General features: G+C 39.7%; 1 protein-coding gene across 2 annotated transcripts in view; it reads left to right on the top strand.

Annotated features, from left to right (window-relative positions):
• REXO5 (RNA exonuclease 5) overlaps nt 1–20,320 on the top strand; it is a 42,957-nt gene extending 22,637 nt beyond the window's left edge. Inside the window, exons 14-20 of one of the 2 annotated variants that reach the window (XM_079946042.1) lie at nt 10,850–10,954; nt 11,450–11,587; nt 14,763–14,855; nt 15,488–15,704; nt 15,938–16,122; nt 17,053–17,171; nt 20,065–20,320. In XM_079946042.1, coding sequence (XP_079802168.1) covers nt 10,850–10,954; nt 11,450–11,587; nt 14,763–14,855; nt 15,488–15,704; nt 15,938–16,122; nt 17,053–17,171; nt 20,065–20,137 — 930 coding nt within the window. In that variant the 3' untranslated portion in view covers nt 20,138–20,320. Of the gene's footprint in view, nt 1–10,849; nt 10,955–11,449; nt 11,588–14,762; nt 14,856–15,487; nt 15,705–15,937; nt 16,123–17,052; nt 17,172–18,671; nt 20,024–20,064 lie in introns of those variants that run through there. The other variant, XM_079946043.1, reaches the window with a different exon arrangement.
• The last annotated feature ends 358 nt before the right edge of the window (nt 20,321–20,678 follow it).

The following is a 20,678-nucleotide window of genomic DNA, read 5'->3' on the forward strand; positions in this document are numbered from 1 at the left end:
CATTTGTTTCAATTTGCTTTTAGTTTTAGGGTTTTTTTCTCTCTTCCATCCTTGTTGATTTATTTTTTGGATCTATAGAACATTAACAAGCTTCCAAAGGCAAAACTACACAAACAAGTATACTAAAAGAAGTGTCATTCCTTCTCATATCTATTTCACCCAGTCCACCCTCCACCTATCTCATGTAAGTAAATAACATTGTTGTTTTCTGATTTATCCTTCCTTTGTTCCATTTTTTGTAAAGAAAAGTAGATATATATATGCTTTTTTATTTCGTTTTCTTTCTTACACAGAAGCTAACATACTATATAAATAAACTCTTTTGCAGTTGGCTTTTTTCCCTTAACAAGATGTCCTGGAAATCATTACCAGGACATAAGGTTCCAACTTCCCGTTTTTGCATATGGATATCCAGTCTTCCCAGTCTCATTTTTTGAAGAAACTATCCATTTCATATTGAATGTTCTTGGCACCCTTGTCAAAGATCACTTGACCATATATACAGAGCTTTATTTCTGAACTCTCTTTTGTTCCATTAGTCTATTTGTCTGTCTTTATGCCAGTACCACACTGTTTTGATTACTGTAGTTTTTAATATGTTTTGAAATCAAGAAGTTTGTGTCATCTGACTTCATTCTTTTTCAGGATTATTTTGGCTATTCAGAGTCCTTTGAGATTCCTTATGAATTTTAGGATGATTTTCTTCTATTTCTGCAAAAAATGACATTAGGATTTTAATAGGGATTGAATTGAATCCATAGGTTGCTTTGTATACTGTTGACAACAATAGTGTGTTCCAGTCCCTGAACATGGAATGTTTCCTTTTATTTGTGTCTTTTAAAATTTCTTTCAGCATTGTTTTGTAGGGTTTTATTTGTTTTTTGTTTTTTTGCGGTATGCGGGCCTCTCACTGTTGTGGCCTCTCCCGTTGCGGAGCACAGGCTACGGACGCACAGGCTCAGTGGCCATGGCTCACGGGCCCAGCCACTCCGCGGCACGTGGGATCTTCCCGGACTGGGACACGAACCCATGTCCCCTGCATCGGCAGGTGGACTCTCAACCACTGCGCCACCAAGGAAGCCCTGTTTTGTAGTTTTTAGCATAGAAATGTTTCACCTCCTTGGTTCGGTTTATTCCTAAGTATCTTATTCTTTTTTGATGCTATTGTACATGAGATTTTTTTTTTTAATTTCCTTTTTTGATTGTTCATTGTTAGTATGTAGAAACACAACTGATTTTTTGTGTGTTGATTTTGAATCTTTCAAATTTGCTGAACTCATTGTTTAGTCCTGACATTGCTTTTGTAGAATTGTTAGGGTTTTCTACATGTCCTATGTGAACAGAGAGAGCTTTTCCAATTTGGATGGCTTTTGTTTCCTTTTCTTACCTAATTACTCTGGTTAGAACTCTCAATACTGTGTTGAATAGAGTGGCAAGAGCAGACATCCTTGTTCCTGATCTTACAGAAAGTTTTCAGTCTTTCACCTTTGAGTGTGATGTTAGCTGTGGGCTTTTCATATATGGCCTTTATTATGTTGGAGTAGTTTCCTTCTATTTCTAGTTTGTTGAGTGTTTTTATCTCGAAAGAGTTTGAATCTTGTCAAATGCTTTTTCTGCATCAGTTGATTGATCATGTGGTTTTGTCTTTCATTCTGTTAATGTGGTATATTACATGGAATTGTTTTCATACATTGAACCATCCTTGCATTCCAGGAATACATCTCACTTGGTCATGGTGTATAATACTTTTAATGTGCTGTTGAATTCAGTTTGCTGACATTTTGCTATTTAAAGTAATCACTAGATTGGAAGAACTATTTCCATTTTGTTGTTTTCTGTATGTCTTACAGCTTTTTGTCCCTCCTCTCCTTTCTACTGTCTTCCTTTGAGTTTTGATTTTTTTTTTTTTTTTGGTAGAGACGTGCTTTGATACCCTTCTCATTTCCTTTTGTGTATGTTCTATAGATATTTCCTTTGCAGTTATCATTGCAGTTACATAAAACATCTTAAAATTATAACATTCCATTTTAAATGGATAGCAGTTTAATTGCATACAAAAACTGTACTCCTATAAGATCCACCCCCTCGACTTTGTTACTGATATCATAGATTGCATCTTTATATGTTATATGCCCATTAACATAGGCATATAGTTATTTTTTTCATGTTTTTGTCATTTAAGTTCTGAATAAGAATTAAAAGTGAATTTATGCACCAAAGTTACATTAATACAGGTTATTATATGTGTCCATGTATTACCTTAACTGGAAAACTTTTTCATGTTGTTGTCTAGTATCCTTTCGTCTTGAAGGACTCCCTTTAGCATTTCTTATAAGAGCAGGCCTAGTGATAATAAACTTTCTCAACTTTTTTTTCCCCTGCATTTTTGAAGCATAGTTTTGCTGGATACGGTTTTCTTGGTTGATGGTTGTTTTTTGTTTTTGTTTTCTTTTTTTTGGTTGATGGTTTTGTTGTTTTTTTTTTTTGCGGTACGCGGGCCTCTCACTGTTGTGGCCTCTCCTGTTGTGGAGCACAGGCTCCGGACGTGCAGGCTCAGGGACCATGGCTCACAGGCCCAGCCGCTCCGCGGCATGTGGGATCTTCCCGGACCGGGGAACGAACCCGTGTCCCCTGCATCAGCAGGCGGACTCTCAACCACTGCACCACCAGGGAAGCCCGGTTGATGGTTTTTTATTTTATCAGTTTGAATATCTCATGCCACTCTCTTCTGGCCTGCAAGGTTTCTGTTAAGAAATCCACTGATAATCTTATGAAAGCTTCCTTGTATGTGATGATTTGCTTTTCCCTTGCTGCTTCCAAGATTCTCTAATTTTGACTTTTAACAATTTGATTGTAATGTGTCTTTCTGTGGGTGTCTTTGGATTTATCTTTCTTGGAGTTCTTTCAGCTTATTGAATTTGTATGTTCATTTCTTTCCTCAGATATGGAGGGTTTTCAGCCATTATTTCTTCAAATAAGCTCTCTGCTCCTTTCTCTTTTCTTCTGGGACTCCTATAATTTGTAAATTGGTCCTAATGATGGTGTCCCAAGGGCTGTTAGACTCTGTTTCCTTTTCTTCTTCTTCTTTTTTTTTTTTTTTTTTTGCTTTAACTTAATGACTTCAAAGATCTGTTTTCAAGTTTGCCTGATCAAGTCTGATGTTGAACCCCTTTAGTGAATTTTCCAACTCACTTAATGTATTTTTCAGCTGCAGAATTTGTTTGGTTCTTTTTTCTTTGAATTTTATTTTATTTTTTTATACAGCAGGTTCTTATATAAGTTACCTATTTTATACATATTACTGTATATATGTCAATCCCCAGCTCCCCCAATTCATCCCACCACCACATCCCCACCACCTGCTTTTCCCCCTTGGTGTCCATACGTTTGTTCTCTACACCTGTGCCTCTATTTCTGCCTTGCAAACTGCTTCATCTGTACCGTATTTCTAGATTCCACATACGTGCGTTAATATATGATACTTGTTTTTCTCTTTCAGACTTACTTCACTCTGTATGACAGTCTCTAGGTCCATCTGCGTCTCTACAAATGACCCAGTTTCGTTCCTTTTTATGGCTGAGTAACATTCCATTGTATATATGTACCACATCTTCTTTATCCATTCGTCTGTTGATGGGCATTTAGGTTGCTTCCATGACCTGGCTATTGTAAAGAGTGCTGCAATGAACACTGGGTTGCATGTGTCTTTTTGAACTACGGTTTTCTCTGGGTATATGCCCAGTAGTGGGATTGCTGGGTCATATGGCAATTCTATTCATAGTTATTTAAGGAACCTCCATACTGTTCTCCATAGTGGCTGTATCAATTTACATTCCCACCAACAGTGCAAGAGGGTTCCCTTTTCTCCACACCCTCTCCAGCATTTGTTGTTTGTAGATTTTCTGATGATGCCCATTCTAACCAGTGTGAGGTGATAACCTCATTGTAGTTTTGATTTGCATTTCTCTAATAATTAGTGATGTTGAACATCTTTTCATGTGCCTCTTGGCCATCTGTATGTCTTCTTTGGAGAAGTGTCTATTTAGTTCTTCTGCCCATTTTTTGATTGAATTATTTGTTTTTTTAATATTGAGCTGCATGAGCTATTTATATATTTTGGAGATTAGTCCTTTGTCCATTGATTCATTTGCAAATATTTTCTCCCATTCTGAGGGCTGTCTTTTCATCCTGTTTCTAGTTCCCTTTGCTGTGCAAAAGCTTTTAAGTCTCATTAGGTCCCATTTGTTTATTTTTGTTTTTACTTTCATTACTCTAGGAGGTGGATCAAAAAAGATCTTGCTGTGATTTATGTCAAAGAGTGTTCTACCTATGTTTTCCTCTAAGAGTTTTATAGTGTCTGGTCTTACATTTAGGTCTCTAATTCATTTTGAGTTTATTTTTGTGTATGGTGTTAGGGAGTTTTCTAATTTATTCTTTTACATGTAGCTGTCCAGATTTCCCAGCACCACTTATTGAAGAGACTGTCTTTTCTCCATTGTATATCCTTGCCTCCTTTGCCATAGGTTAGTTCACCATAGGTGCATGGGTTTATCTCTGGGCTTTCTATCCTGTTCCATTGACCTGTATGTCTGTTTTTGTGCCACTACCATATTGTCTCGATGACTGTAGCTTTGTAGTATAGTCTGAAGTCACAGAGTCTGATTCCTCCAGCTCCGTTTTTTTCCCTCAAGACTACTTTGGCTATTTGGGATCTTTTGTGTCTCTGTACAAATTTTAAGGTTTTTTGCTCTAGTTCCATAAAAAATGCCATTGGTAATTTGATAGGGATTGCATTGAATCTGTAGATTGCTTTGGGTAGTATAGTCATTTTCACAATATTGATTGTTCCAGTGCAAGAACATGGTATATCTCTCCATCTGTTGGTATCATCTTTAATTTCTTTCATCAGTGTCTTATAGTTTTCTGCATACAGATCTTTTGTCTCCCTAGGTAGGTTTATTCCAAGATATTTTATTCTTTTTGTTGCAGTGGTGAATGGGATTGTTTCGTTAATTTCTCTTTCTGATTTTTCGTTGTTAGTGTATAGGAATGCAAGAGATTTCTGTGCATTAATTTTGTATCCTGCAACTTTACTAAATTCATTGATTAGTTCTAGAAGTTTTCTGGTGGCATCTTTAGGATTATCTATGTAGAGTGTCATGTCATCTGGAAACAGTGACAGTTTTACTTCTTCTTTTCCAATTTGTATTCCTTTTTTTCTTTTTCTCCTCTGATTGCTGTGGCTAGGACTTCCAAAACTATGTTGAATAATAGTGGCGAGAGTGCACATCCTTATCTTGTTTCTGATCTTAGAGGAAATGCTTTCAGTTTTTCACCATTGAGAAAGATGTTTGCTGTGGGTTTGTTGTATGTGACCTTTATTATGTTGAGGTAGGTTCCCTCTGTGCCCACTTTCTGAAGAGTTTTTATCATAAATGGTGTTGAATTTTGTCAAAAGCTTTTTCTGCATCTATTGAGATGATCATATGGTTTTCATTCTTCAATATGTTAATATGTTGTATCACATTGACTGAGTTGCATATATTGAAGAATCCTTGCATCCCTGGGATAAATCCCACTTGATCATGGTGTATGATCCTTTTAATGTGTTGTTGCATTCAGTTTGTTAGTATTTTGTTAAGGATTTTTGCATCTATATTCATCAGTGATATTGGTCTGTAATTTTCTTTTTTTGTAGTATCTTTGTCTGGTTTTGGTATCAGGGTGATGGTTGGCCTTGTAGAATGAGTTTGGGAGTGTTCCTTCCTCTGCAATTCTTTGGAAGAGTTTGAGAAGGATAGGTCTTCTCTAAATATTTGATAGAATTCACCTGTGAAGCCATCTGGTCCTGGACTTTTGTTTGTTGGAAGATTTTTAATCACAGTTTCAGTTTCATTACTTGTGATCGGTCTGTTCATTTTTTCTATTTCTTCCTGGTTCAGTCTTGGAAGGCTACACGTTTCTAAGAATTTGTCCATTTCCTCCAGGTTGTCCATTTTATTGGCATAGAGTTGCTTGTAGTTGTCTCTTACGATGCTTTGTATGTCTGGGGTGTCCGTTGTAACTTCTCTTTTTTCCTTACTAATGTTATTGATTTGAGTCCTCTTCCTCTTTTTCTTGATGAGTCTGGCTAAAGGTTTATCAATTTTGTTTATCTTCTCAAAGAAACAGCTTTTAGTTTTATTGATTGTTGCTATTGTTTTCTTTGTTTCTCTTTCATTTATTTCTGCTCTGATCTTTACAATTTCTTTCCCTCTACTACCTTTAGGTTTTGTTTGTTCTTCTTTCTCTAGTTCCTTTAGGTGTAAGGTTAGATTGTTTATTTGAGGTTTTTCTTGTTTCTTGAGGTAGGCTTGTATTGCTATAAACTTACCTCTTAGATCTGCTTTTGCTGCATTCCATAGGTTTTGGATCGTCGTGTTTTTGTTGTCATTTGTTTCTAGGTATTTTTTTGATTTCCTCTGATTTCTTCAGTGATCTCTTGGTTATTTAGTAAGGCATTGTTTAGCCTCCACATGTTTGCGTTTTTTACGTTTTTTTCCCTGTAATTTATTTCTTAATCTCATAGCGTTGTGGTCGGAAAAGATGCTTGATATGATTTCAATTTTCTTAAATTTACCAAGGCTTGATTTGTGACCCAAAATGTGATCTATCCTGGAGAATGTCCCGTGTGCACTTGAATAAAGTGTAATCTCCTGTTTTCGGATGGAATGTCCCATAAATATCAATTAAATCTATCTGGTCTGTTGTGTCATTTAAAGATTGTGTTTCCTTACTAATCTTTTGTCTGGATGATCTGTCCATTGGTGTAAGTGAGGTGTTAAAGTCCCCCACTGTTATTGTGTTACTGTTCATTTCCTCTTTTATAGCTGTTAGCATTTGCCTTATGTATTGAGTTGCTCCTATGTTGGGTGCATATATGTTTATAACTGTTATATCTTCTTCTTGGATTGATCCCTTGATTATTATGTAGTGTCTTTTCTTGTCTCTTATAACATTCTTTATTTTAAAGTCTATTTTGTCTGATACGAATATTGCTACTCCGGCTTTCTTTTGATTTCCATTTGCATGGAATATCTTTTTCCATCCCTTCACTTTCAGTCTGTATGTGTCCCTAGGTCTGATGTGGGTCTCTTTAGACAGCATATACATGGGTCTTGTTTTTGTATCCATTCAGTGAGCCTGTGTCTTTTGGTTGGAGCATTTAATCCATTCACATGTAAGGTAATTATCGATATGTTCCTGTTACCATTTTCTGAATTATTTTGGGTTTGTTTTTGTATGTCCTTTTCTTCTGTGTTTCCCACTTAGAGAAGTTCCTTTAGCATTTGTTGTAGCGCTGGTTTGGTGGTGCTGAATTCTTTTAGCTTTTGCTTGTCTGTAAAGCTTTTGATTTCTCCGTCAATCTGAACGAGATCCTTGCTGAGTAGAGCAATCCTGGTTGTAGGTTCTTCCCTTTCATCACTTTAAATATATTATGCCATTCCCTTCTGGCTTGTAGAGTTTCTGCTAAGGAATCCGCTGTTAACCTTATGGGGATTCCTTTGTATGTTATTTGTTGGTTTTCCCTTGTTACTTTTAATAATTTTTCTCTGTCTTTAATTTTTGTCAATTTGATTACTATGTGTCTCGGCGTGTTTCTCCTTGGGTTTATCCTGCCTGGGACTCTTTGCACTTCCTGGACTTGGCTGGCTATTTCATTTCCCATGTTTGGGAAGTTTTCAACTATAATCTCTCCAAATATTTTCTTGGGTCCTTTCCCTCTCTCTTTTCCTTCTGGGTCCCCTAGAATGCTAATGTTGGTGCATTCAATGTTGTCCCAGAGGTCTCTTAGGCTGTCTTCATTTCTTTTCATTCTTTTTTCCTTTATTCTGTTCTGCAGCAGTGAATTCCACCTTTCTGTCTTCCAGGTCACTTATCCGTTCTTCTGCCTCAGTTGTTCTGCTATTGATTCCTTCTAGTGTATTTTTCATTTCAATTATTGTATTGTTCATCTCTGTTTGTTTGTTCTTTAATTCTTCTAGGTGTTTGTCCTTTAATTCTTCTAGGTCTTTGTTAAACATTTCTTGCATCTACTCTTCGCCTCCATTCTTTTTCCAAGGTTCTGAATCATCTTCACTATCACTATTCTGAATTCTTTTTTTGGAAGGTTGCCTATCTCTACTTCATTTAGTTGTTTTTCTGGGGTTTTATCTTGTTCCTTCATCTGGTAAAAAGTCCTCTGCCTTTTCATTTTGTCTGTCTTTCTGTGAGTGTGTTTTACATTCCACAGGCTGCAGGATTATACTTCTTCTTGCTTCTGCTGTCTGCCCCCTGGTAGATGAGGCTATCTAAGAGGCTTGTGCAAGCTTCCTGACAGGAGGGACTGGTGGTGGGTAGAGCTGGCTGTTGCTCTGGTGGGCAGAGCTCAGTAAAACTTTAATCCACTTGACTGCTGATGGGTGGGGCTGGGTTCCCTCCCTGTTGGTTGCTTGGCCTGAGGCAACCCAACACTGGAGCCTACCTGGGCTCTTTGGTGGGGCTAATGACTGACTCTTGGGAGGGCTAATGCCAACAAGTACTTCCCTGAACTTCTGCTGCCAGTGTCCTTGTCCCTGGGGTGAGCCACAGTCGCCCCCCACCTCTGCAGGAGACCCTTGAACACTAGCATGTAGGTCTGTTTCACTTTCCTATGGGGTCACTGCTCCTTTCCCCGGGTCCTGATGCACATACTACTTTGTGTGTGCCCTCCAAGAGGGGAGTCTCAGTTTCCCCCAGTCCTGTCGAAATCCTGCAGTCAAATCCCGCCAGCCTTCAAAGTCTAATTCTGTGGGAATTCCTTCTCCTGTTTCCAGACCCCCAGGTTAGGAAGCATGACATGGGGCTCAGAACCTTCACTCCCATGGGTGGGCTTCTGTGGTATAATTGTTCTCCATTTTGTGAGTCACTCACCCAGTGGTTATCGGATTTGATTTTATTGTGATTGGGCCACTCCTACCATCTCATTGTGGCTTCTCCTTTGTCTTTGGATGTGGGTTATCTTTTTTTGGTGAGTTCCAGTGTCTTCCTATCAATGATTGTTCAGCAGTTAGTTGTGATTCCGGTGCTCTTGCAAGAGGGATGAGTGCGTGTCCTTCTACTCCACCATCTTCTCAGGAAATTTTTAGAAGACATCCATTTTACAACATATAATAGTAGCTGTTTCTTGCCTCCCCACCGCCACTCCACGAGGAGAGGGCAGGCAGGCGGATTGGTGGCACCGCACACTGGCAGCCCGTGGCCCTGCTGGCCCGGGCTCGGCCGGCCGCTCCACCCCACCGCCATTGCCTCCGCCACCACAGTGTGTGTCTGGTTCTGTTTTATAGTTGCTGTCTCTTTAGTGAAATACTTATTTTGTTCATGCATAATTTTCCTGATTTCATTAGTTGTCTGTCTATCTTTGTTCTCTTTTAGTTCTTTTTTTTTTTTTTTTTTTTTGTCAACTACCTCTCCAATTGTTAGTGCCTGGCATGGTGGAAGGGAAGACTTTCACTAATCAGCTCAGCCTGAGGTTTCAGGACCTCTCGAACATACTTTGAGGATGTGTCTTCTCTGAGCTTGTGCAGGTGCTTTTAGTTGTCTCATATTCCCTGAGCAGCTTGTCCCTGTTTCTCCTCAGAGCTTGCAATCTGTTGCTCCTCCTGACATCTGCTTTTGTAACTGCAGCTCTAATGTGCTGTGGTGATTGCATATGTTTTCAGTGGCTTCCAGACAAGGCTGCCAGTCCTATCAGTGCTCTGAGTCAGGTGAGACAGAAACTAGTCCCTCAGGCAGTGCCCAGCCTAGCCATGACATTGGCTGCATGGTCCACTCTTGTTTCTGTCCAGAGGGAAGATCTCCAGTGTGAGAAACTTCCTCTGTGTTGAGCCCTGCTGGGTCAGATAGGGGAAGGGACGGATGGGTACACAAAACTACATATTTTCCTTTCCCTTTTGCTGGAATCCCTTCTGGTTGTTGTTGTTGTTTCTGGGTGCTGTAACTTCTCAACTGGTCTCTAGAGTTGTTGCAAAGGTATTCTGGTCTATATAGTGTTAACTCGGTGTCTATGGAAAACTGAGGGCTTAAAGCTGCCTTGTACTCTATCTTGCTGATGTCATGCTCTCTTTTTCTTTTTTTAAAGTGTTGGGGTTTTTTTGAGAAAGATGTGCTGGGAAAAATAAGTTTATAATGCTCTTGGGAGGGACTGGTATTTGTTTTATTTTTTTTTCCCCCCGCAGGATCCTTAATTTCCCTCCTGATTTCTTTATTTCCTTCTTTTCCTTCACTGCAGTGTCTCCAGCAGGGTATTGCCTCTTCTCTATATATCTGATTCTTCCCCAGAAGCACTGCTTCTCTGAGGCTGTCAAGTCTCTTCCTTGTAGTTAAGTGCCTGAACTATTAAAGTTGTGACCTGTGTTCATTATTTTGGCATTTTGTTGTACTTTCTTGCTGGGGCTGATTTTGTTTGTTTCATCCAAGTCTTCCATGCCCCTTGATTTTTTTTTTTCCCCCAGAGTCTCTTGTGTCTCTTCTCCCTCTCTTTATTCATAGGCTTGCAGAATTTAACTTGTTTCTTTACTTAGAGGTAATTTGAAGCTTGTAGTAGCCTGCTTCTTAGTAATGCTGAAGATCTGGGTCATATGTGATTCTATTTATTCTCTTTCCTGATTATATGGTTTTTCTACAAGACTGTGTGGTGTCACCATTTTCTTCTGGACCTTGAAGTCAGCCTCATATTGCTTTTTAATATGGGTAAAAAGACAACCGTTGTTTATATTACTGTGGCTCACCTCCATGAGCCACAGTAGACTATTAGGTTCCTGCTTCATCCAGGCTGTGCTGTTTTCTGCAGGTTCTTGAGCAGGCTAGAGTGGAAGTCCCCCTGTTTACCTTCAGCATCGTGCAGTTCTCTCTTGAACCCTTTCCACCCAACCTCAGTGAGGAGATGAGCAAAAGAGTAAGTGAATGGGTTCTGCTAGATGATTTATTTGACCTATTATAATCTCTCCCCATTAAGGAAAGTAATACATGCTTCATTAAATTTACTGTATACTTCTCTAAATTTTTTCTATATGTATCAATATATTACCATTTTCATTTTTATAAAAATGGGAATCAGACTATATATACTGTTTTGCAACTTTATTTATTCCTTTAACAGTATATCTTACACATCTGTTCATAACACTATATAATCTTATTTCCCTTGTGCTACATAGTTTTCCATTGTATGATATACCTATTTTCAGCATTTGCACTTTATAAATTTTTGCTATTCCAAATAATGATGCAATGAAATCCCTGTATACAAATCCTTGTACATTTGGCAAGTGTTTGTGTTAAGAAATTCCTTGAAAGGAATTATCCCATGTTTTGACTCATGATTTCTTTAGATTTGACTTAATTCTCTTTCCACATCCACCTCCTTACTATTCTGTTGTTTTTCTTATAGATGAAGATCAAGTGGATGGAGATGTCAACTGTCTATGCTGGGCCATTTAGCAAAAATTGTAACCTTAGAGCTCTGAATAGGCTGTTTGAGAGTTTTGGTCCAGTCCTGTCAGTGACTCTTACTCTTGAATCCCATCAGGTAATGAGACAAGAAAACTTAGATTTTGACCTTCTAATCTAGTGTGGGAAATTCAGATGCCTTCTAGGGTCCTTCAAGTATTAGTGATTTGAGCTTGATTGTCACCAACTGGAATGTGAGACATGCTCTGTCTCATGGGAACAGTGTTGACCCATAAGAATGTGTGCCCCATATTGCCAGATCGTCTGATTTTTTTGTTTTGAGAATCAAGAAATCTGCCAATTTTCATATTGTTGGCTCCAATTTTCTTAAATATTATGTAAGCCAGACAAAAAATATGTCTAGTGGTTTAATGTAGTTTATGGGCTTCATGCTTGTGACTTCAGCTTTAAATGATAAAATGCCCTTTCAAAAACAGCAGTAGCTTCCATGTGCCGGGAAGTCTGCAGGGCTTAAATCCAAAGTAGGCTCATAGCTGGGTTGAGATACTAGAGGAGTAGGGCTTTTTTTTGTTGTTGCTGTTAGCTCTCCAATCTCTTGGAGTAAGTTTTGTTTATTAGTTTGTTATTTACATAAAAACCCTATAAAGAGTTTAATTATTTTTACTTTTTAAGAAATAATACTTGTATATGGTTTAAAAAATTCATACTTTTTAAAAGGATGTATAGATACCTCCTTTTGTATAGATAGAGTAAGCCTCTATCTTCATGGTCATAGCAGGAAGTCAGATAAAGACTAAAGTTACTATATGAAGCAATAACAACATTATAAGCACTATGAGACAGGAAGCCATGAAAAGAATTGAAAATAAAAACTTAGAATATATGTAGAATGATATACAATAACTGGTAACAATGAAGGCCTCCAGGGAGAGAGGAACTAGGTGACTGGGAACAGGGGTTAGGGGAAGACTTTTCACTGTAAATTTTTTTGTACCTTTAGAATTTTGATATAGGCAACTATTAATCTGGTGCATTAAACTATTATGTGTAATAGCTAATAATACAACTAATAACTATTAGGTTTAGTAACTATTAAAGTGAAGCAAAAATTAAAGTCTCTAAAGCGATCTAACTGCAGAATCCTAGATGTTTAAAATGTGCTTTCCCCAAATCTTTTATTGTCTTTCCTACACCTAAAAACAGAAATAAAAAGATCATCCCTGGGAACATAGACTGAGGGATGGGAAAGGGTATTCAAGGAACTGTCACTCCTTCCTGTAAGTCGTCTTGTCTTTTTTTTTCTTTCTTTCTTTTTGTAAAGTATACATAAAATTTGCCTTTTAAACCATTTTTATGTATAGTTCAGTGTTATTAAGTACATTCTCTCTAGAACTTTTTCATCATCCCATACTGAAACTCTGTACCCTTTAAACAGTAACTCCCCAGTCCCCTTTCTCCCAGGCTTATTAACTACTATTGTGTTTCCTGTCTTATAAATTTGACTACTCTATGTATATCATATAAGTGGAATCCTACAATATTTGTCCTTTTGTGTCTGGCTTATTTCACTTAGCATAATGTCTTCAGGGTTCACCCATGATGTAGTATGTATCAGAATTTCATTTCTTTTCAAGGCTGAATTATATTCCATTGCATGATTATACCACATTTTGTTTATCCATTCGTCCCTCGATGAACATTTGAATTGTTTCCACATTTTAGCCATTCTGAATAATGCTACTATGAAATGAACATGGATGTACAAGTATTTGTTCGAGTCCCTGTTTTCAGTTCTTTTGGGCGATATACACAGATGTGGAATTTCTGGGTTAAATGATAATTCATTTCATTTTTTGAGGATCTGCCATACTGTTTTCTATAGCAGCTGCACGATTTTACATTCCCACCCGCAATGCCAAGGGTTCCAACTTCTCCATATTCCAGCTGACACTTGGGTTTTTTTTTTTGGTCTTTTTTGTTGTTTGTTTGTTTTTGGCTGCGCCCCATGTGGGATCTTAGTTCCCCGACCAGGGAATGAACCCGTGCCCCGTGCATTGGAAGCTAGGGGGTCCTAACCACTGGACCGCCAGGAATTCCCCTGACACTTGGTTTTTTTTGTTTGTTTTTGGTTTGGGGGGGGAGGGTTGTTTAGATAGTAGCCATCCTAATGGGTGTGAAGTATCAATAGTATCTCACGGTTTTGACTTGCAGCTCCCTAATGATTAGTGATGTTGAGCATTTCTTTGTATGCTTATTGGCCATTGGTATATCTTCTTTGGAAAAATGTCTATGCAAGTCCTTTGCCTATTTTTTAATTGGGTTGATTTTTTTGTGTTGAGTTTTAGGAGTTCTCTGTATATTTTAGATATGAATCCTTCAGTAGATACGTGATTTGCAAATATTTTCTCCCATTCGTTCTGCTGCCTTTTGACATTGTTGATGGTTGTTCTTTGATACACTTTTTAATTTTGATAAAGTTTAACTTCTCATATTTTTTTTGTTGCCTGTGCCTTTGGTGTCATATTCAGGAATCATTGCCAAATCCAATAAAATGAAGCTTTTCTATGGGAGCACTTTAATCTCCATGATGATGCTGTGGCTCAGACCATCACATAGATTTAGATACTCTGGTGTTAATCAAGTGCAAAATAAGTCAATTTGAAGATGCAAATCCAGTGGAAGAACTTAACCTCCCCAAGCTTGTAGGAAAGCTGCTTGTCTAAAATTAAGCTAATAAGGCAAATGGGAATCTCTACCTGTGACTTGCAGCGGTAACTTTAGTGATTTATAATAAATGGTATGGGGGCTTCTCTGGTGGTGCAGTGGTTGAGAGTCCGCCTGCCGATGCAGGGGACACGGGTTCGTGCCCTGGTCCGGGAAGATCCCACATGCCGTGGAGTGGCTGGGCCCGTGAGCCATGGCTGCTACCTGCGTGTCTGGAGCCTGTGCTCCGCAACGGGAGAGGCCACAACAGTGAGAGGCCCGCGTACCGCAAAATAATAATAATAATAAATGGTATGAACAGCAAGTTGGGTAGTAAAGAATTTGTTAGTGCTTTCCCCATACCACCTAGGGAGAGAAGGCTTCAATTTTAAGTCACAAGATTATTTTCTGAAAACCATGATGATTCCACTTAAAATTGATGGTCTGTGATCACTGTCTAGCCCAGCACAGCAAGAACATCCATTCTGGTGGCTCTGGCCACTGTAGTTTAGGTGGGCCCCGTTCCTAGCCCCGTCTCTGGCAGTTTGAGCCTGGAAAGCAAAAGTAAGGAAATCTTGATTTTTCTGCAGCCACATCTCTGTATACAATACGAAGTCCTGGAAGGTGCCCAGCTGGCCATAGAGTCTTTGGATGGCAGCCTGGTGGAAGGTACCTGCATCAAGGTAGGGTTTCCAGAGAAAGCATAAAGTAGTACACTTCACTCAATCCTGTATTTTCAGTACTTGTATTTACTCAAGCCTGTATTTACAGCACCCTAAGACATAACAGCTTAGACAAGCACCCTCGAGAGGCTTAAGAAACAAGATTTTCTGTAATGGAAAGCCTTCAGCCAAGGCCGGCATTCTTATAGTGGTGACCTAAGACATGATAGCTTTTCATTTTTGTCAAAATCAGCCTGGGCTACATCTTCCATGTACTCATTATCACTACTTAGACCCCAAATGGTTTTTCAGGGTGGTTTTTTTGTGGTTGCCCTTTAGCTTTCAGGGGAATCAAATGGTATTTTGATGTTTCTTATGCAATTAAACAGAATTTCATTGGTATAGAAGGCAGAGAACTGATGGCAGTTGGTGGGGGAGAGAAGGAAAGGGAAGAGAGTATTATTTACACAAAAATATTTACATTTTGTATTTATTTATCTATTAAGTTTCTACCATAGTCCTTTGGGGCAGTTATCATTAGGTTCCTTGTATAGATAAGGAAGCTGCAGAATTAAGCTACTTCCTAGTATGTAACAGGCCTGGGGTTTGAAGTGGTGACTTTTCTACCATTAATGCCATCTTTCCTTGGTTAGGTGCAGAGGCCTGTGACAGAGCTCACCCTTGATTGTGACATCCTTGTGAATGAGCTGGAACAAGATTCTGAGAACCGAGGTACTATATACCTGTCTGGAGTGAGTGAAACCTTCAAGGAACACCTGTTGCAACAGTCCAGCCTCTTCCTGGGCCTGGAAGCTCTGATCTTGCCTAAAGATCTTAAAAATGGAAAGCAGAAAAACTACTGTTTCTTGAGTAAGTCTATGCCATTGAATATAGCCTTGGGAAAGGAGATTAGACATGGTGGTAACATGAGGTCAGAGAAAGGAAATGTTCAACAAGTAATCCCTCCTGGGCTGGACCAGGTCAACATCTCCTGATTTTGTCCTTCTCCCTTGGCTCTGGATGGGCTCCAGCTTGGATGGTGATCAGGTTTTTTGGTTTTGGTTTTGGTCCTTAATAACAGAAGGGGGTATTCTTGTTTTCAGGATTCAAAACTTTTGGCAGTGCCCATAGGGCCCTTGGCATTCTCACAGGCAAGAACTGGAAGCTGAAAGGCAGGCATGCCCTAACCCCCAGGCACCTCCATTCATGGCTCAGGGGCTTACCTCCTGAATCGAGGCCCCCAGGGCTTCGTGTCATACCTCCTCCCTCGGAGCAGGAGGCCGTGCAGGTGAGTGATTAAATGTATCCTGGGGTTAGGGGGGAGAGGTAGCTAGCTACCTTGGTTTGCTGGCTCTGGTGGTTGGCCTTCTGATGTTTATGGAAATTAGACAGGATAGTCCTGCTCAAGTGACACTTAAGCCTTCAGTCTTTTTTTTCCTGCCCTGCCACTAGTCTTACTTCACTCTCCAGTGTCTTCCAGCCCTGGACACACCTTTCTTTCTCCAAGATCTCTCATACTTTTGCCCCCTCCAAACTTGCTAAAGTCAGGTTTTCCAGGTGTCTCTCCAAGGGACTTTGAGAGGTTAATACAGGAAGTTGGAGAGCTGGACAAGTCTTTAGTGATCTAGGGCTTCCTGAAGTGTAGTACATACATACACAATATGATTTTTGGTGGTCATAGATGGACCTCTTTTTTTCACTTTTATTGTTATGAACTTGTTTTTCTAACATTCATTAAAGTATGCAACCACCACATTGAACGTGTGATTTCATGGATAGTATTACTTAGACGAAGCTAAGGAAGAAATTGACTCACTTTAAAGAAAACCATTAGGGAATATGCAACAGAAGGGTGGAGATGGAAGGTGAATGGTTTAAGTTTGGGAAGCCCTGCCGTGGTCTAATGTCCCACACTTAGCAGATGAGGAATAGACACCAGAGCTGGTGAGTGACTTTGCCCAGGTCACAGAGATACTTAATGTCAGAGGCCAGACTAGAGCTCTCCTTAGTGATTTGGTTTCCCTAACTCAGGACCCTAAACTGACTTGGAGGTCTGGGGATGCTGGAGTGGAGAAGGAACCCTGCAGTATAGACTCTGGCTTCAGACTGAGGATTTGTACAGAGCCTTTCCCGGGAGCCTGAGGAGGAATGTTGCAGTCCCTCCAAAGGTCAGCAGTGGGTACTCTGACTGAGTGTCAACACCTGGCTTTGATTCTAGATGCTGAACTTGGACCACCCAAAGATAGCAGCCTGGCGCTGGGGCAGGAAGATAGGAAAGCTCTACCACAGCCTGTGCTCAGGCACCCTCTGCTTCATCCTGCTGCCAGGAACTGAGAGGTAAGGACTAAAGGGTTGCCCCTTCATGATTCTGACCTCTGGACTCTCTGGACTTAAGCTTTTCTTGGAGAAAAGCCTTTTGTTGACGTCCAGGCACATAAACGAAAACTGAAATGAATCATCTCTTAACTCTCACAGTTCTAAGAGAGAGGTATTGTATCCCCATGTTACTCGTATTTGCTTTTATAACTACACTTAGTGGTCCCTCAAGGAGACAGCTCATCCCAGTTTAAAGGCAGAGGTCTTAGGTTCTGCAGCCTCTCTGGAACAAGAGGCACTTGAGTAAAAATGGTCAAGAAGTTCTAGGGCAAGGCCCAGGCTTAGATGTGACTATAACCTACCTTTCCCACATATCAGGAGTGTGTTCCTGCCTTCCCTGCCCTTGCCCCCTTTACCATTTATGTTAACTTTTAAGAGATAGGGCCTGTTTTGCTGTTTCTAAGACTGAGGAATACTGGAGCAGGACTCTGGGTCCAGTCCCAGCTGTATCACCTGTCTCTGCTGACAAGTAGTGGCCAAGCCACTTTCCCACTGTGGATCTCAATTTCCCTTTGGTAAAATGAGGGATTTGGAGTAAATCAGTCATTTTCAAATGCTTGAAACTATAAAACCCTTTCTTTAAAAGAAAAATTGATGTTAAATCTTTACTAAGGCATAAAGATGAGCAATTCTGAAATGGATGAGTATATATATGAATGAATGTGTATGCTGGGGGAGGAGAGAAAGAGGGAAAGAGGGCTTTTTTTGAAAAAAGCACAGTTTGAAAACCACTGGATTGTATTATTTCTAAAGTCCCTTAAAATTCTGACATTCTAGGATTCTTTCACAGGCCCAAGGTCCCAGGTGGCAAAACATGAATGCCTCAGGCCTTGAAGCCTGGATCAGAAGTTAACTTCCTGTCATAAAATTCTTGTAACCTGTATTAGGGCCACTAGTGAAACAGGCTACCTGCTGGGCAGCTTGAGAGAATTACTGTCTCTGAGAAACAGAAATAAGTACTAGGTTTTACAGCAAAAAAAAAAATCTTAGACTGATATACTTCAAACAGGCTTATGGGTAGACTTAACAGCAAGAGGTTTAAAAGTGACCAAAACTTGCCAGAGAAAGAAAAAAGAAAGCTTTTGTTTAAGAGCTTGGACCCTGAGGGGCAAACTTGCCTGGATAAAACTTCTCAGAGCCAGTGTATGGAGGTAGGGGTAAAATAGGGGTTTCCGTGTACCAAGTGGAGTACTTAGCTTGTAGTCCCCATCGTGTGGGTAGACTAGCCAAGAGAGGGCCAAAGCTTTCTTCTCCCAGAAGTAGCTGGGGTGTTCTCAGGGGATGAGGGCTTAGAGGAGGGAGCATTGGGTCAGGGAGCAAAAAAGGCTTAGGTTCTGACTGAGGCAGAGGTCCTAAGGCATGTTTGACAAGTCAGGAGAAAACTCTGGAAATAGCAAATCCTGTAGTAACAAAACCTGCTGTTACTCCTTTGTTTTAAAAGTTGCACTCTGATTTCCATAGCCATAATGATCAAACCCAGCAGCAGGAGCACGTATTTCCCCAGACTATACGCTTGCTGTGTGACTGACTTCTCTGGGCCTCATCTGTGCAGCTGTCTCCATGACGCCAGCAGATAACACTTGGGAAAGGGTAAAAGTGGCTCAGGAAGAAGGAGTAGCAAGGAGAGTAGAAGGTTTCCTCGTGCTGGGAGCCTGACTCAGCTCTTAATCCTTATACTTCTGGTAACTGCTAAAATTAATACTGAAAATATTAATAATTGCTATAATTCATCAAACCCTTAATGTGTCAAGTACTGCTAAGTGCTTTTATATGCAGTTTTGGTTAAGGTTGTTGAATCTCCATTTAACAAGATGAGAAAAAGGCTCAGATTAAGCCACTTGCCTACGGTCACCCAGCTAGTAAGTGCACAATTAATATTTGAATTCTGATGGTCTCTAGGTCCAGAGCCACTCTCCAGCACTTAGAGCTCCAGTCCTCCATAGCCAAAAGGCCTGTGGCTTGTTAGCTTAAGTTCAGACATCGGGTGGAGACAGATTCTGTGTTTGTCTTTGCTCATTTCTGCCTCCTTTGCCTTGGAGAGCACCTCAGCGCTCTAACCCAATTCCAAGAATATTCACTACATGGTGGCAGGGAACTAATATGTACCAGATGACTCCTGAATTCTAAGCACTGTGCTAGGTGTTTTACAACATACATTATTAAAAGTTAACGTCTTGTAAAGTTTTTCAAACAGTGCCTGGCACATGATAGGTGCTACAAAAGTGTTTTAAATAAAGCAAACAAAATTCTAATAGCAGTTTAAAAGGATTCTGATGACAGACTGCCATTATTACCTGGTTTTGTCATCTAATGGTTGTGTGACTTGAGCAAGTTATATAATGCCTATAAGCCTGTTTTTATATTTGAAAAGTGGACATAACAATTGTATCTATATCAGTATCTATATAAGGTACACTAGCTGTTTGGAGGATTAAATGAGAACACATACAGAGTCCTAACTGCTTGACATGCAGTAAGTGCTCCATATATGTTAACATGTTAGCCATTATTGTCTGTAGTCCTCACAAAAGCCCTGTGAGATAGTAATTTTAATATTTCTTTATAGTTGAAGAAACTGAGTCTTAGTTTGAGATCATTCACCCTTAGTTGAGATGTGCCTCACATCTGTTAAGTGGCAGAGCTATGATTTGATTCTAGGCATCTGGGACTAGTCAATATTCTTTCCATTGGACCATTTTCAGCAGGCAGCTTTCCATAAGCTGTCTACCTGCCTGCCCCCTGCCCCATGGCACATACACATATCAAAAAAAAACACCTTTTTCCTCTACCTTAGTCTATAACCATTCATTCAACTCTGTCGACAAAAACTATCTTTATTCCTCGTCTGTTGCAGCACTCATGGATCGCTCTCTGGCCTAGGACTGATGGGAATAAAAGATGAAGAGGAAAGCAACATCCTAAACTAGTGTTTGTGAGTCTGCCCACCATCTTCCATGTGCCACATTTCTTAATCCCTTGTGGGCAATGGCAGAGAATTTGGTCAGGCTGCAGGCACTCCAGAGGCTGCCAGACCTCTATAGAGTAGACAGTTTGTGGAAACATTGTACCAGCTTAAGGAGTCTAGTCCATTTATATGACATGTACAAATTTTCAATAAATGCCTAAAATTCAGACATTTCTCATCTTAAGACAAGGTGAGGGGAGGAAACCAGTTTGTACTTTCTTTGTGTCAGTGGGTTTATACACAGGTATTACAGCAGGTGCTTATTTCATGTAGCGCTCCTATTAAATGGTATACTGTATATAGGTAAGGAAACCAGGAGGAGTGACTTCTCTGTGGAGAAAACCCAGGTATTATGTAGTTTGTCAAAGTGGTAACATCTGTGAAGCAAATTTCTGTAAGGCAAACTGTTTTCTATTAATGGCTTTTATAATATTGAAGGAAAAAGATAGGCAGACTGCGAATCTGGCAGGTCCACCAGAGCAAAGTTGAAGACTGACTCTTTT

Source organism: Stenella coeruleoalba (genome assembly GCF_951394435.1).
Source record: "Stenella coeruleoalba genome assembly, chromosome: 15".
Taxonomy (NCBI): domain Eukaryota; kingdom Metazoa; phylum Chordata; class Mammalia; order Artiodactyla; family Delphinidae; genus Stenella; species Stenella coeruleoalba.